The 12368-nt window shown below is 38.0% G+C and overlaps 1 protein-coding gene across 1 annotated transcript; it reads left to right on the plus strand.

Moving 5' to 3' along the window:
* The first annotated feature begins 366 nt into the window (after window positions 1-366).
* Window positions 367-4764, plus strand: Klhl9 (kelch like family member 9). The gene has a single exon (XM_015502564.2). The coding sequence runs from the start codon at window positions 970-972 to the stop codon at window positions 2821-2823; it is 1854 nt and encodes a 617-aa protein (XP_015358050.1). The 5' UTR covers window positions 367-969; the 3' UTR covers window positions 2824-4764.
* The last annotated feature ends 7604 nt before the right edge of the window (window positions 4765-12368 follow it).

Genomic DNA, 12368 nt, shown 5'->3' on the forward strand with positions numbered 1-12368 from the left:
AGTGTTTTATGGAGAAATAAATGTAAGCATCCTCTTGCAACTTCCTCCCCTTCTGCCAGGTTTCTTCTCAATTTGTACAAAAGCTGCCCTTTATTGTTATTTAAAGGCAGAAGCCAAGAAGTGTAAATCTTAAAGAAAAAGCATGCACTTGGCAAGAGAGAAGGGCTCAGACACCTAGAAAACTAACAAACGTACAGCCTTAAGTACACGCAGTCACTCAGAGGCCCAGGCACTCTCACAGGCTGCAGCGCTCAGACGCTGGCCTTCCGCCCACCCAGCATCACTTCCTCCCCCCCAGCCCCGCCCCGCCCTCCCAGCCTCCCGCGCACTCCCCGCCTCCCGCGCACTCCCCTTCCCCCACTCTCGCCCACCAGCAAGGCCTGGTAGCCGCGCAGGCGCAGTAGCAGTGCAGCCGCTCCTAGCCCGGGGGATCCTGGGACTAGGCCTTTCCGGAAGGACCGGCTTGGTGTACGGGATTAGGCCAGTGTTCCAGACCCAGGTCCAGGCCCTTGTTCCAGGTCCTTGCTTGAAGATACGCTGGTGGCCGCGGTGACGCTCCAGTGACAACGGAAGGCGCAGCGGGCCGCTCGCTGAGGTGCCCGGCCTCGCCACCGACGAGCCTCGGAGACGCAGTACGTGGCAGCGCCTCCCCCTTGGCTCGGAGCGCAACTGTTGAAGGCGCGGCGGCTCAGGCCGGACGAGGTGAACCGGGTCATTTAACTGGCTTCAGGTGATGAATCATCAACCTAACAATCAGATTTGAGGCCCACAGCTCATTGTGGTCCTGCTTCAGGACAGTTTTCTGTGGATGAGTGACTGGTGTGTCCGGAGAGGTGCCGCAGTGACTGCTTGCCCTTGATAAGGAAAGCGAGCTTGCCTGCTCTTTTGGACATACTCGTTTCCTGTAAAACGGTCAGGTTCTAACTTCTTTGTCTGGCATACATCTCCGTGCACGAGAAAGGCTTTCACATGAAAGTGTCTCTTGGTAACGGAGAAATGGGCGTCTCTGCCCACTTGCAGCCTTGCAAGGCTGGAACCACACGATTTTTTACCAGCAATACTCATAGTTCGGTGGTATTGCAAGGCTTTGATCAGCTTAGAATAGAAGGATTGCTTTGTGATGTGACTCTGGTACCTGGTGATGGAGATGAAATCTTCCCTGTCCACAGAGCTATGATGGCGTCTGCTAGTGATTATTTCAAGGCAATGTTCACTGGTGGGATGAAAGAACAAGATTTAATGTGCATTAAGCTTCATGGAGTGAACAAGGTTGGTCTGAAAAAAATTATTGATTTTATTTATACTGCAAAACTTTCTCTTAATATGGACAATCTTCAGGACACACTTGAAGCTGCCAGCTTTTTACAAATTTTACCTGTTTTGGACTTCTGTAAAGTCTTTCTCATATCAGGAGTTTCTTTAGATAACTGTGTTGAAGTTGGACGAATTGCTAACACCTACAATCTTATAGAAGTGGATAAATATGTTAATAATTTCATCCTGAAGAACTTTCCTGCTTTATTGAATACAGGAGAATTTCTAAAACTCCCTTTTGAACGGCTTGCCTTTGTACTTTCCAGTAATAGTCTTAAGCACTGTACTGAACTTGAACTCTTCAAGGCTGCCTGCCGCTGGCTGAGGTTGGAAGATCCTCGAATGGATTATGCTGCAAAATTAATGAAGAATATTCGATTTCCACTAATGTCACCACAGGACCTCATCAACTATGTGCAGACAGTAGATTTCATGAGAACAGACAATACCTGCGTGAATTTGCTTTTGGAAGCCAGCAATTACCAAATGATGCCATATATGCAGCCAGTGATGCAGTCAGACAGAACTGCCATTCGGTCTGACTCCACCCACTTGGTTACATTAGGAGGAGTTTTGAGGCAGCAGCTGGTTGTCAGTAAAGAATTACGAATGTATGATGAAAGGGCACAGGAGTGGAGATCTTTAGCTCCCATGGATGCTCCTCGTTACCAGCATGGCATTGCTGTCATTGGAAACTTCCTTTATGTAGTTGGTGGTCAGAGTAATTATGATACGAAAGGAAAAACTGCTGTTGATACAGTTTTCAGATTTGATCCTCGGTATAATAAATGGATGCAGGTGGCATCATTAAATGAAAAGCGTACATTCTTCCACTTGAGTGCCCTCAAAGGACATTTGTATGCAGTTGGTGGGCGCAGTGCAGCTGGTGAGTTGGCCACAGTTGAATGTTACAATCCACGAATGAATGAATGGAGCTATGTTGCAAAAATGAGTGAACCACACTATGGCCATGCTGGAACAGTGTATGGAGGCTTAATGTATATTTCAGGAGGAATTACCCATGACACCTTTCAAAATGAGCTCATGTGTTTCGACCCAGATACAGATAAATGGACACAGAAGGCTCCAATGACTACAGTCAGAGGTCTGCATTGCATGTGTACAGTTGGAGACAAGCTCTATGTCATTGGTGGCAACCATTTCCGAGGAACAAGTGATTACGATGATGTTCTAAGCTGTGAATACTATTCACCAACCCTTGACCAGTGGACACCAATTGCTGCTATGTTAAGAGGTCAAAGTGATGTTGGAGTTGCTGTTTTTGAAAATAAAATCTATGTTGTTGGTGGATATTCTTGGAATAATCGCTGTATGGTAGAAATTGTCCAGAAATATGACCCAGAAAAGGATGAGTGGCATAAAGTTTTTGATCTTCCAGAGTCACTTGGTGGCATTCGAGCTTGTACCCTCACAGTTTTTCCACCTGAAGAAAACCCTGGGTCACCTTCTAGAGAATCGCCTCTTTCAGCACCATCAGATCATTCGTAGGTCCAAGGTGTAATACCTTTGCAGTGCATCTTGGATGATGACATACTTCCCTTTCATTGTATCTTATAATGATTGGTACAGTTATTTGGCAAAAAGGTAACTTACGTTATTTGTCTTGTTTGGCTTAGTATGTTTGTCAAATGGTTAGCAAGTGCATTCTGAAAATGTATTCAGCATATCCAGCTGTTTTAACACCCAAAAAAAAGAACATAGAAAAATGTTTAAATTAGATGTATTTTTGTGGTGTTACATTAGTTAAATTGTAAGTCACTGTAGTAAATGTATAATTATGTCCATTGTGCTTCAAAGTTGAAAGTTTTCATCTGACTGAAAAACATCAGAGGGAAGCCACTTACTCTAATACACAAAAGATTGTCAAGTGTTATTAGCTTCCTCATTGCATGGTTTTTGGCATATCAGTCAACTGTTCAGGTTGGGTGGTTGTACTCCGAATATAGTTTCTTAGGCAGACAGAAGAAGTAGTAAAAAGATTTACCAGAAGAAGTAGCACTAAGTCAGGATTTGGAATCTATAGAAAAAGAAAAGGAGATTAAAGGCATACACACAACACAAACATGCACACACACATTCATACATATGTGTATAAATACACATATAGAATTTTGTGTATGTAGAAAAAAATTAACACTTAAACTATAGTAAAATTGTTCTTAATATTTTTTTTATTTCACACAGTAGCAGTTTTTATTTAAATGGGAATTCGTTACCACAGAATGTTGTAGTCACATATAGCAGTTAGATAGCTAAGGGCTACAACGTATTCAATTGGCAACCAGATTTGTCATTAAACTTAACTGTTACTTCAGATGAAGCTTACATTTTCTGCTTGTATATTTTTTTCCTGTAGAGTTGCTTTTATACTGATTATTTAGTAACGGTCAATTGAACTCTGCTTTCTTCTATCTTTTCAGTAAAATTTATGATACAAAAAAAGCAAAGATGGAAGGATTCTGTGCAGCTATAGGATTTTAAATTCAGTCTCCCAATTTAATCATTCTGACAGGATTATTTTGTAATTTGGGTTGATTGTCCTGGTGCTGCTCTGGCCCATGTGCATATTGAGCTATGTGATCTGCCTCAAGGCTGTGGTCTGAGCAAGCAGGAGATAAACTCTCTTCTGCATCAAATCAGAAAAATGTCCTTTCAGCCATGTCTCAAGGACAGGACCAACTTCAGATTCCCTAAGAAGCCATCTACAGAAAATGTAATGTAAAAACACTATTGCCTTGCAAGAGGCAGACCTAAACAAGATCTTTAATATCAAGGAGTATACCAACTAGTTGAGATTACATAGGGAAATTTTAATAGGACTTTACCAACAAGTGGAATTATAAGAGTCCTCTAAAATCAGTGATTCTGAAGTGCTTTCCTGGAATAATTGTCTACTTGAAGAAAAAAATAATTATATAGATAGACCTAAATATCTGTATCTATATAGTCCTATAGCTGGGAGTTATCAGGGTATAAATAAGAACAATTTTCTCTTTATTGACAATTCCATAATAAAACTCAGGAAACAAAGCAAAAGGAATTGGCTTCCAGGGATCTGAACATTACTTACTGCCCACATGAGTTGATCCATTTTAATGTTTTTTATGATTTCTGCATTAGCAGAAATTTTCATATTTTCTATGTTTTTTTAATGACTTAGTTTTTTTATTACTAAAATAGCACATTTCAGTACATTTAGAAAATAGAAAAAGTAGAAATTGCTGTAACTTTGTGTATTGAATAAGCAAGAAATGGCATCCCAATCATTTCTTTGATTATTAATGAGAATGAATATTTGTGTATTTTGGGTAGCTATGTTTCCTCTTTGGTCAAATGTTCATGTCATTTTTGTGATATCTATTGGAGTTGCTTTGTTTTTCATACCAAGTTACAGGATCTCTTTATATAATAAATAGAATTTAACTGGCATTTGCTTGCATTAATTTTTTTCAATCTGTTATGGTTTAAAACAACTTAGGTCCATTCAGTTAATTTTTGAGATCAGACTTGTCCAACTTTTTTGCTCTTTGACCTTTTGGGGATAACTACTATGATTTATTTTTAATGTCAGTGCTAATTCTGACATGCCAAGGTAATATTGTCCTGCTCACTTTTTAGTCTGTGTAAACTTTTTATTTTATTGGAAAAATATTTTCGGTTTCTATTATATTTGATCCTGCTGCTTTGAAATTAAGTATTGCTTAACCAGGTAAGTTAACCTTTCCATCTACATCACCTCCCTGCCTGACACACCCCACCTCTTATTTTTTTACTTGCCAGTTTTCTGCACTTGACAGATCTGTTGGCAATTAGACAATAGCTGACTGAAGCTGTGCTGATAATACTAGTTAAACTTAGAACTCCTTCCTTAAAGAGATGGACATTTTAAGTGACTTTGAAATGATTGACTAGAAAGAGATTTATTTTCATAAGCTGGTAATTTAAGGAAAAATTTAGACTGGAAAAATATTTAAAGAAGAGTATCAAAAGAAAAAGCAGAACTTGTGAACCTTTTTGATATAAAAATAAGTTGTTTCTATTATAACGAGTACAGGGAAACTAAAGTAAATAAAAAATTATTCATGATTTCACATTCCAAAGATATTTCAGTGAATACTGAATATACATCTAACATTTTCAAGTAGTTTTTCAAATATGCCAGGCCCTAAACTAAAAGATAGATTCTTAAAAAGAAAAAATACAACTTCCAAAGATACAGACTGCTATCACGACTTTTACTTTTTTTTTAACCTAAAAACAGTAGAAAATAACTTGTAAGGTGTTTTTTCCTAATTATCAACGCAAGTGCATTAAGAAAAACATTTCATTTTTACACATAAACCCAGACTTCTTACAAATACAATTATAATAATCCCCACAAACTCCACTGATAAATGGGAAACTGAAGTTTAGAGAGGGAAACTTACCCTAAAGTCTTTCAGAATTTCTTGGAATTGGTTGAGCTATGGATAGGACTTGGGTTTTAATCTCTGAGCCTTATTATGATACCTGATCTTTATCCTCTAATATCCCATTGTTGAGCATATATTTATGACTGGATGGTGGTTAAAAGAAGATTTAGATGTTCATTAAGGATGAACATACTGCAGAACTGCTGAAGTTGTGTTCATTAACCAAATATACTTAAAAATAATAGCTGGTTCTGTTTTGTCATCACTGAGCAGCTGCTTTCTAGAAGCAATGTTATTCTGCCATCTGCTGGTTGAAATTGAAAGTCCTTATTTAGTTCGATTCGGAAAATGTTGCCTCCTTTAAACAAAATAGTAGTAACAGAATCAGAAAATCTTGTAGTATATGTGACAGTTAAAGGCTAGCCAATAATATCAGTTATGTAATTAAATATGAAAAGGGACACTAATTTGGTAAATTGTAGGTTAAATATTCAGAAGAATGTGTTTTTGATATCACATAAAAGTAGATTTAAATTGCTGAATTTTTATTTTATTGATAATATAGTTTGAATAGAATATCTGCCACATTTCATTCAGATTCTACACATTCACACTACTTGCTGCTTTTTTAAAAAACTGGATTCTGCAAACCTTTTTATTTTTATCTTTTAGCAGCAAGCCTTATCACAAAGAAAGTAATTCTTTTTAACCACATTAAGGATGTAATGCAGTATATCCAAGAAAAGGTAAATCTGACAACCTCATAATAGTCTAAATAATTTCTGCTGTAGCCACCTAGGTTTCACTGAGTCCAACAAAGAATTGCATACATAGCACACACATATATGATAAAATAGCTTCAATACCAGCTAACCCATCCATGGAATCAAAGAAAGCCTGTTTCATGGCTGTGTGAACAGTACAAGTATTGAACTACTTCTTCATTCTCCAAAGTAGTGTTTTAGAGCAAATTATTCTCATTCCTACCCTCAGGATGGATGAGACTAAAAACAGGTGATCTTTTAGCAGAGCTTTACTGAGGAATATCAAAAATTCACACAGCCCCATATTTCTTTTCTACACAGAACTGAATGAACACAGTTTACACACAATATTTAAACAAGATGAGTATAGAGCTGATGACAACATCAATGGGACCCATGCTTCAGATGTTTTGTCGTATATAGCCACTTCTCTAAGTCAGTCCTTAGAGACTGTCTTGCTGTCCACTGGTCCATCTTCCAGAATGCTGTTACAATAGAGCCTTACAGAGTTTTAGCATTCTTTGCCTCCATTTTACCCAACACCCAGTTTGCACAGTACATATTTGTGTGGTTATGGGGGAAAGTTGACTTCTGTTGGTTCAAATAATTTTCTTTTACTTAAGGAGTATACTTTACCACTTGGAAGCCATAACATTCTTTCAGCCAAGAATTGGTGACCCATAAAAACTACTTTTAATTCATGTTAAACATACCTAGTATGAAATCCTAGCTTAAGTCAGTATTACATTTTTTTCTATATGCTAGGTAGTGTTTACGTCATTTCTTTTTAACATTAATCTTTCTACCCTTCTTTAGATACGGAAATTACAAAGTAGACTTCCCCAAACTTTGCATACCTTCACCTCTCCTTCCCTACTCCTCCCACACATTTACTTGGAGGCATCACTTAAGCTCAAAGATTGGGGAAAGAATTTTCTAACCTTCAAGGCTATCTCTTCATGATTAATCCATTACCTAAACATAATTTACTTTACTCTTCAAGGGGAGTAGGTTATGGATTTTGAAAGGACTGCAGCCAATAACAGTTACTCTCTCAGCCTTTGAGTGATTGCTTCTTTCTTCTAGTGACTGCCTCAAGTCCACTGTGTTCATCGAAATTCCAGAATAAACAGTAATTCATACTAATTAGCTCAAACACTTTAACCCAGACCTGACACCCTTTTATCCTATTGCTTCCTTAGAATCTTTCAGGGCAAGTCTGATCCCTATTAAAAAATCCCTTCCCACTCCCTCCTGCTCTTTAGCATGGTTCTTTGTGGGGGGTGCTTCTACATACTGCAAAAGGTAAAGAACTTGGATTGGTTTGATTATCAAGTCAAAATCACTAGGAAATCTGTTGCCAGGGGTCAATAGCGAATGGGCTTCATTACAACTTTAGGAAAAGAAGGAGTGTGGGAATCCCCAGAGAGAAGAATGTAACTTTTCAGCCCTATCGGTGACTATTTAGGTGACTCTTTGTCTCTGACCAGCCCTATTTGTGGTCAGAGAGAAACAGCATTAGAAAATGGCAGTTCCTTCCAGTTATTACTAGCAGGATCAAAGTATGGTTTGCATGTACAAATATGCCACAATGAAATAATCATTCTGTGTATTAAAATGCATTAATTTTTAAAAAGTGGTGATCAGTGTAGTTTTCTGGCTTGTGTTGTTTTTATAAGGTATTCCCATAATTCAGCAAGCACCACATCTTTTTATTACCTCTGTTTAGTCATCAGCCTTACATTCATCTATATTCTTTACTAAGACACCTCATGAATATCTTCTGAACTTAGTTAGATCTAACTCTTTGGTTACTATTTCCTAATGACTATTTCCCAATGGATCCACTGCCCTCCTTTCTGTACAATATGTGCAACAAAACCCCAATCTAGTTTTTAAAATGTAGGTGGAAGAGTCTTTCCAATGTGTGTTTGGTAAGATCGATGCATTGTTTGAAATATTTCAATATTGGCAATTACTATTTCTGTGAATTACAATCCTGATTGCTTTCAAAGCCTTTTAATTTCTACTTCCCTCTCCAACTCCATCTCTATGTGTTTCTAAATTTTCTTTCTTTCTCTGATTCTGCATGCTCCCTCTGGCCACTACACTTTGACATTCATTGCTCCCTGTTTTTGAACACTTTGAGCATTATGCATTTTTGTGGCTAACTTCTAAAGATTCTTGAGATGCCAGCTTAGCAGTCACTTCTGGATGAGCTTTCTCTGATCCATACAATTCATGCATGCTCCCAGTATCCTGTACTACTCCATCACAGTCATTGATATGACTATAAGTGAATGCTCTCCTGCCTATATCCCCACAAGACTGGAAGTTCTGTGACAGCAGGAAGTGTGTCTACTTTTTTCACTGTACCTGTCACTCATTACACTGCCAGTAACTAGAAGGTAGAGAGAAAATGTATTCACTACTTACTTGTTGAAGTTTCAGGCTGAATGATTTTACATTGCTCTTTGGTTTCTAGTTCATGCAACTGCTAAATTGAATTAACAACCATCAAATATGATTACCCTAAGAAACCAAAAGTAAAACTGAATTCACTCTAGCTGATTTAATCTGTTACAGTCTCTTGTTCATCTCCTTAATAGCCCAAGAAAGGATTTCTACCTTATTACTTCTTATTTAGAGTTGTCTTCTCTGGCAGAGTGCTTCATTATAAAACATAAAATCTTTATTTAATTTACCAATAGAGTCACAAGGATAAGTACATTGCCTAGAACAGAAATAACTTAAAATATTTATGAATAAATGGAATTAACATTCCTTTTGGATTTGAAGGCAGATTAAAGGTTTAGGATACTTCATATTTCTTCAACAGTATGAGTAAGACCAAACTTTTACAATATAGATTTAACTTCCTCACCCTCTCCAAGCAAAAGAAACCATATTTATATGGAGGCATAGCTGACCATATTTACAAAGAATAAATTTTGCAAACACAGCAATTATCGTGTTTTAATTTTTACACATTAAAAACTTAATTTCATTCTACTCAAAAGTACATTTTAGAAACAATCTAACAGCAACAATACATGTTATAATAAAAGCAAAAAAAAATTTTAAATTGAATGAAACTTGATAAGCTTGGGGCAGTATATTTAATAGGTGGGATCTAATTGATCAAAATTAGGTCTAAGTCTCCTTTCTAAACTTCTGGGATATCCAATGAGTTGTTAATAAAGAGAAAACACTTATTGATTTTCCCTTCTTAACTTCCAGTCTGACAATGTCACCATCATAGCAGCTGGGTACTTTATTGTTCAAAAGAAGACTGGTTCCCCAGGGAATACCCCTCCCCAGCCAGGCTGGGATCCTCAAGCTCAAGGTCTCTTTCTTTTCCTGTACCAAACATACGTACAGAAATTCCAGCTGCTTACTTACTAAATCATTAGAATTTCAGTCCTTTGTGTAGAAAAAGTTGAAAATCTGCTGGATCATATCATGGAGAACAGAAGTAGCCCGAACTTTTGCAATTCACTGCCATACGTTTGTTTCTGGGTTGGGGGTGGGGGGTAGGTGGTAGGACCTGAAAACATTTTTGTACTTCACATAGAAAATTTAAAAAAAAAAAGATTCTCCTAAATTGGCATAAAATTGTGAACGTCTCCTAATTTGAAAGGATATGGCTTTGGGCCACGACACTGCTAGGGGTACAGAAAGAACTAGGGAACGTTGTCCTCAGGGTTGTGAGTGAAAAGGTTGGCAGGCACATTAGTAGCCTGTGAACTGTTGTTTAATATACTTATACAAAATGACATAAATTCCAATCCAATAGGATGTATTCTTTCCAATAAGACACATGTTGAAACAAAAATCTGAGTCTCACTATTATTCTTTTAAAATAATTAACTTTTTCTTTCTAATTACACTTAGAGATTTGATCCTGGATGTCATACTTCTTAAATTGCTGTGAAATACTGCTTTACATCTCTGCGCTTCCCTCTTAAGAAGCTAATGTACCAGTTTGATATACTCCACCAGTTTTAAACAGGAGCTATAGCTCATGTTTTCTTACATAATCTACAGAAAATTGCATCATATGGAGCAGATTCAAGATGGTGGATTAGAGGAAGTCTGCCTTCCTACTTGTTCCTTGGCTCAGGATTAAAGCAGCAGGAGCACTGCTTCTCAGCAAGGTGGGTAAAAGAGGCATATCACTAAAATTCAATATTGGAAGGTCAGAGTGTCTTAGGAACTCAGAAATTTTGGTACATAAAACAAAGAAGAAAGAGTACATTGGTGCCAAGCCTATTGTGGCAGCGACAGCCGCGCTGGTTCACCACAGAGACAGAGAACACAGAAACACAACAAATAGATTTGGTATGAAAAAAAAATGAGATTAGAAAAGCAGCCTGAACTTAGCTAATCCAGAGGTTGCACCATGAACTGGTGTTTGAAAAGTTCTCTGTGTTTCTCAACTGGCCACCGAGAGCTGAGGCAGGAACCATCCTGAGGCGGCCAGCCGCAATGCTGCTACTGCTGCAGAGCCGAGAGATCAGAGCAATCACTGCCACACTGTCCTGGCAAATTTATACTATGCAGCCTTGGGTATGCCTAGCAGAACATGTGTTAAACAGGCATACAGAAGATTGTACCCAGGGGAATTCAAGTCAGAAAAATGAAGGAGTCCAACTTGATTTTCTTTTGAGTCTGGAGGCTCACATAACCAGCTGAAGTAGGTTGAGATTCTGAACAAGCATGTGTGAATACTTTCAGGATCTAAGCCTGGGAGGACTCTGTGGATAGAAGAGTATGTTTTGGAGTGGCTCTCCTGCCCATGAGGCTCTTGACATGCAGACTCCTTGTAGAGATTGGCAATTGCTGGGCCTTAGGGATGTGTTGATCTAATCTCTTTAAGCAGATACCACCTAACAAAGCCCAAATTAGACTGAAAAGCCCTAGAACTTCACTCATAGAAACTCTGGGAGTGCATAAATTTGGTCTGTGCAGGCAAAATTCCAACTGACAATACTTCCCACCCTGTCCTACCTTATATTGGTGAAAAGGGAAGCTGAGAGCTATTTTAACCAGATTGAGTCTTAAGCCACTCCAACTGGCAGCCTGGTGAAAACACACACCCAAAGAAAGGGGTTTACAGCCCACTCCCCTCACCTCCAGTACATAGCCCAAGAAAAAATGGGAAGAAAGACAGTTAGGCATAGAGAGTGACCATCCATTCTTGTCAGCTCTTTTGACCATCTTGGTAGAGATAATTTCTTCATTTTTCACTAAGAATTGTGTGTGTGTGTGTTGTTGTTGTGCTGATTGGTTCACATATATACATGTTTATTTCTTTTCCCCTCATTTTTAGCACTTTAAAAATACAGTTATTTTTCCTTGTCTTGTCTTTCCAGGGCTAGGGGTTTGGTTTGCTTATTTTGGTTTTGTTTTGTCCTCATTTGTTTGTTTCGTTCATCCTCATCTGTTTGTTTCCCATTCTTTCTTTTCTTCTCCTGCTAACAGCCAAATTATTTTATTCTTTCTCCCTTTACTTTGTTTTCCCTATTTTTCCTCCTCGTTCTTTATAATCACCACCTGCTACATCTCATCTGCATTCTCTCTTCACTTTTGAAATTGTAAACTATCTTCTACCTTCCTGTCACATTATCTTTTCTCTTAATGAACTGTATTTTTACCATCTCTTAGAACTAATTGGTTTATTTTCCTGCCCCCACCATTTATCTTGTTGAAATCCTGCCGTGGATGACATAGTTGACACCTGCTGTTTGCTTTAATGCCAGATCTAGTTCATAAATTACTTATTATTTTTGCTGTTGGCAACTGCTGATCCCACCATTCCTGTTTTTTGTGGCAATTAACACTGTAAAAGTAATAG

This window comes from Marmota marmota, unplaced genomic scaffold, assembly GCF_001458135.2.
Source record: "Marmota marmota marmota unplaced genomic scaffold, marMar, whole genome shotgun sequence".
Lineage (NCBI taxonomy): Eukaryota > Metazoa > Chordata > Mammalia > Rodentia > Sciuridae > Marmota > Marmota marmota.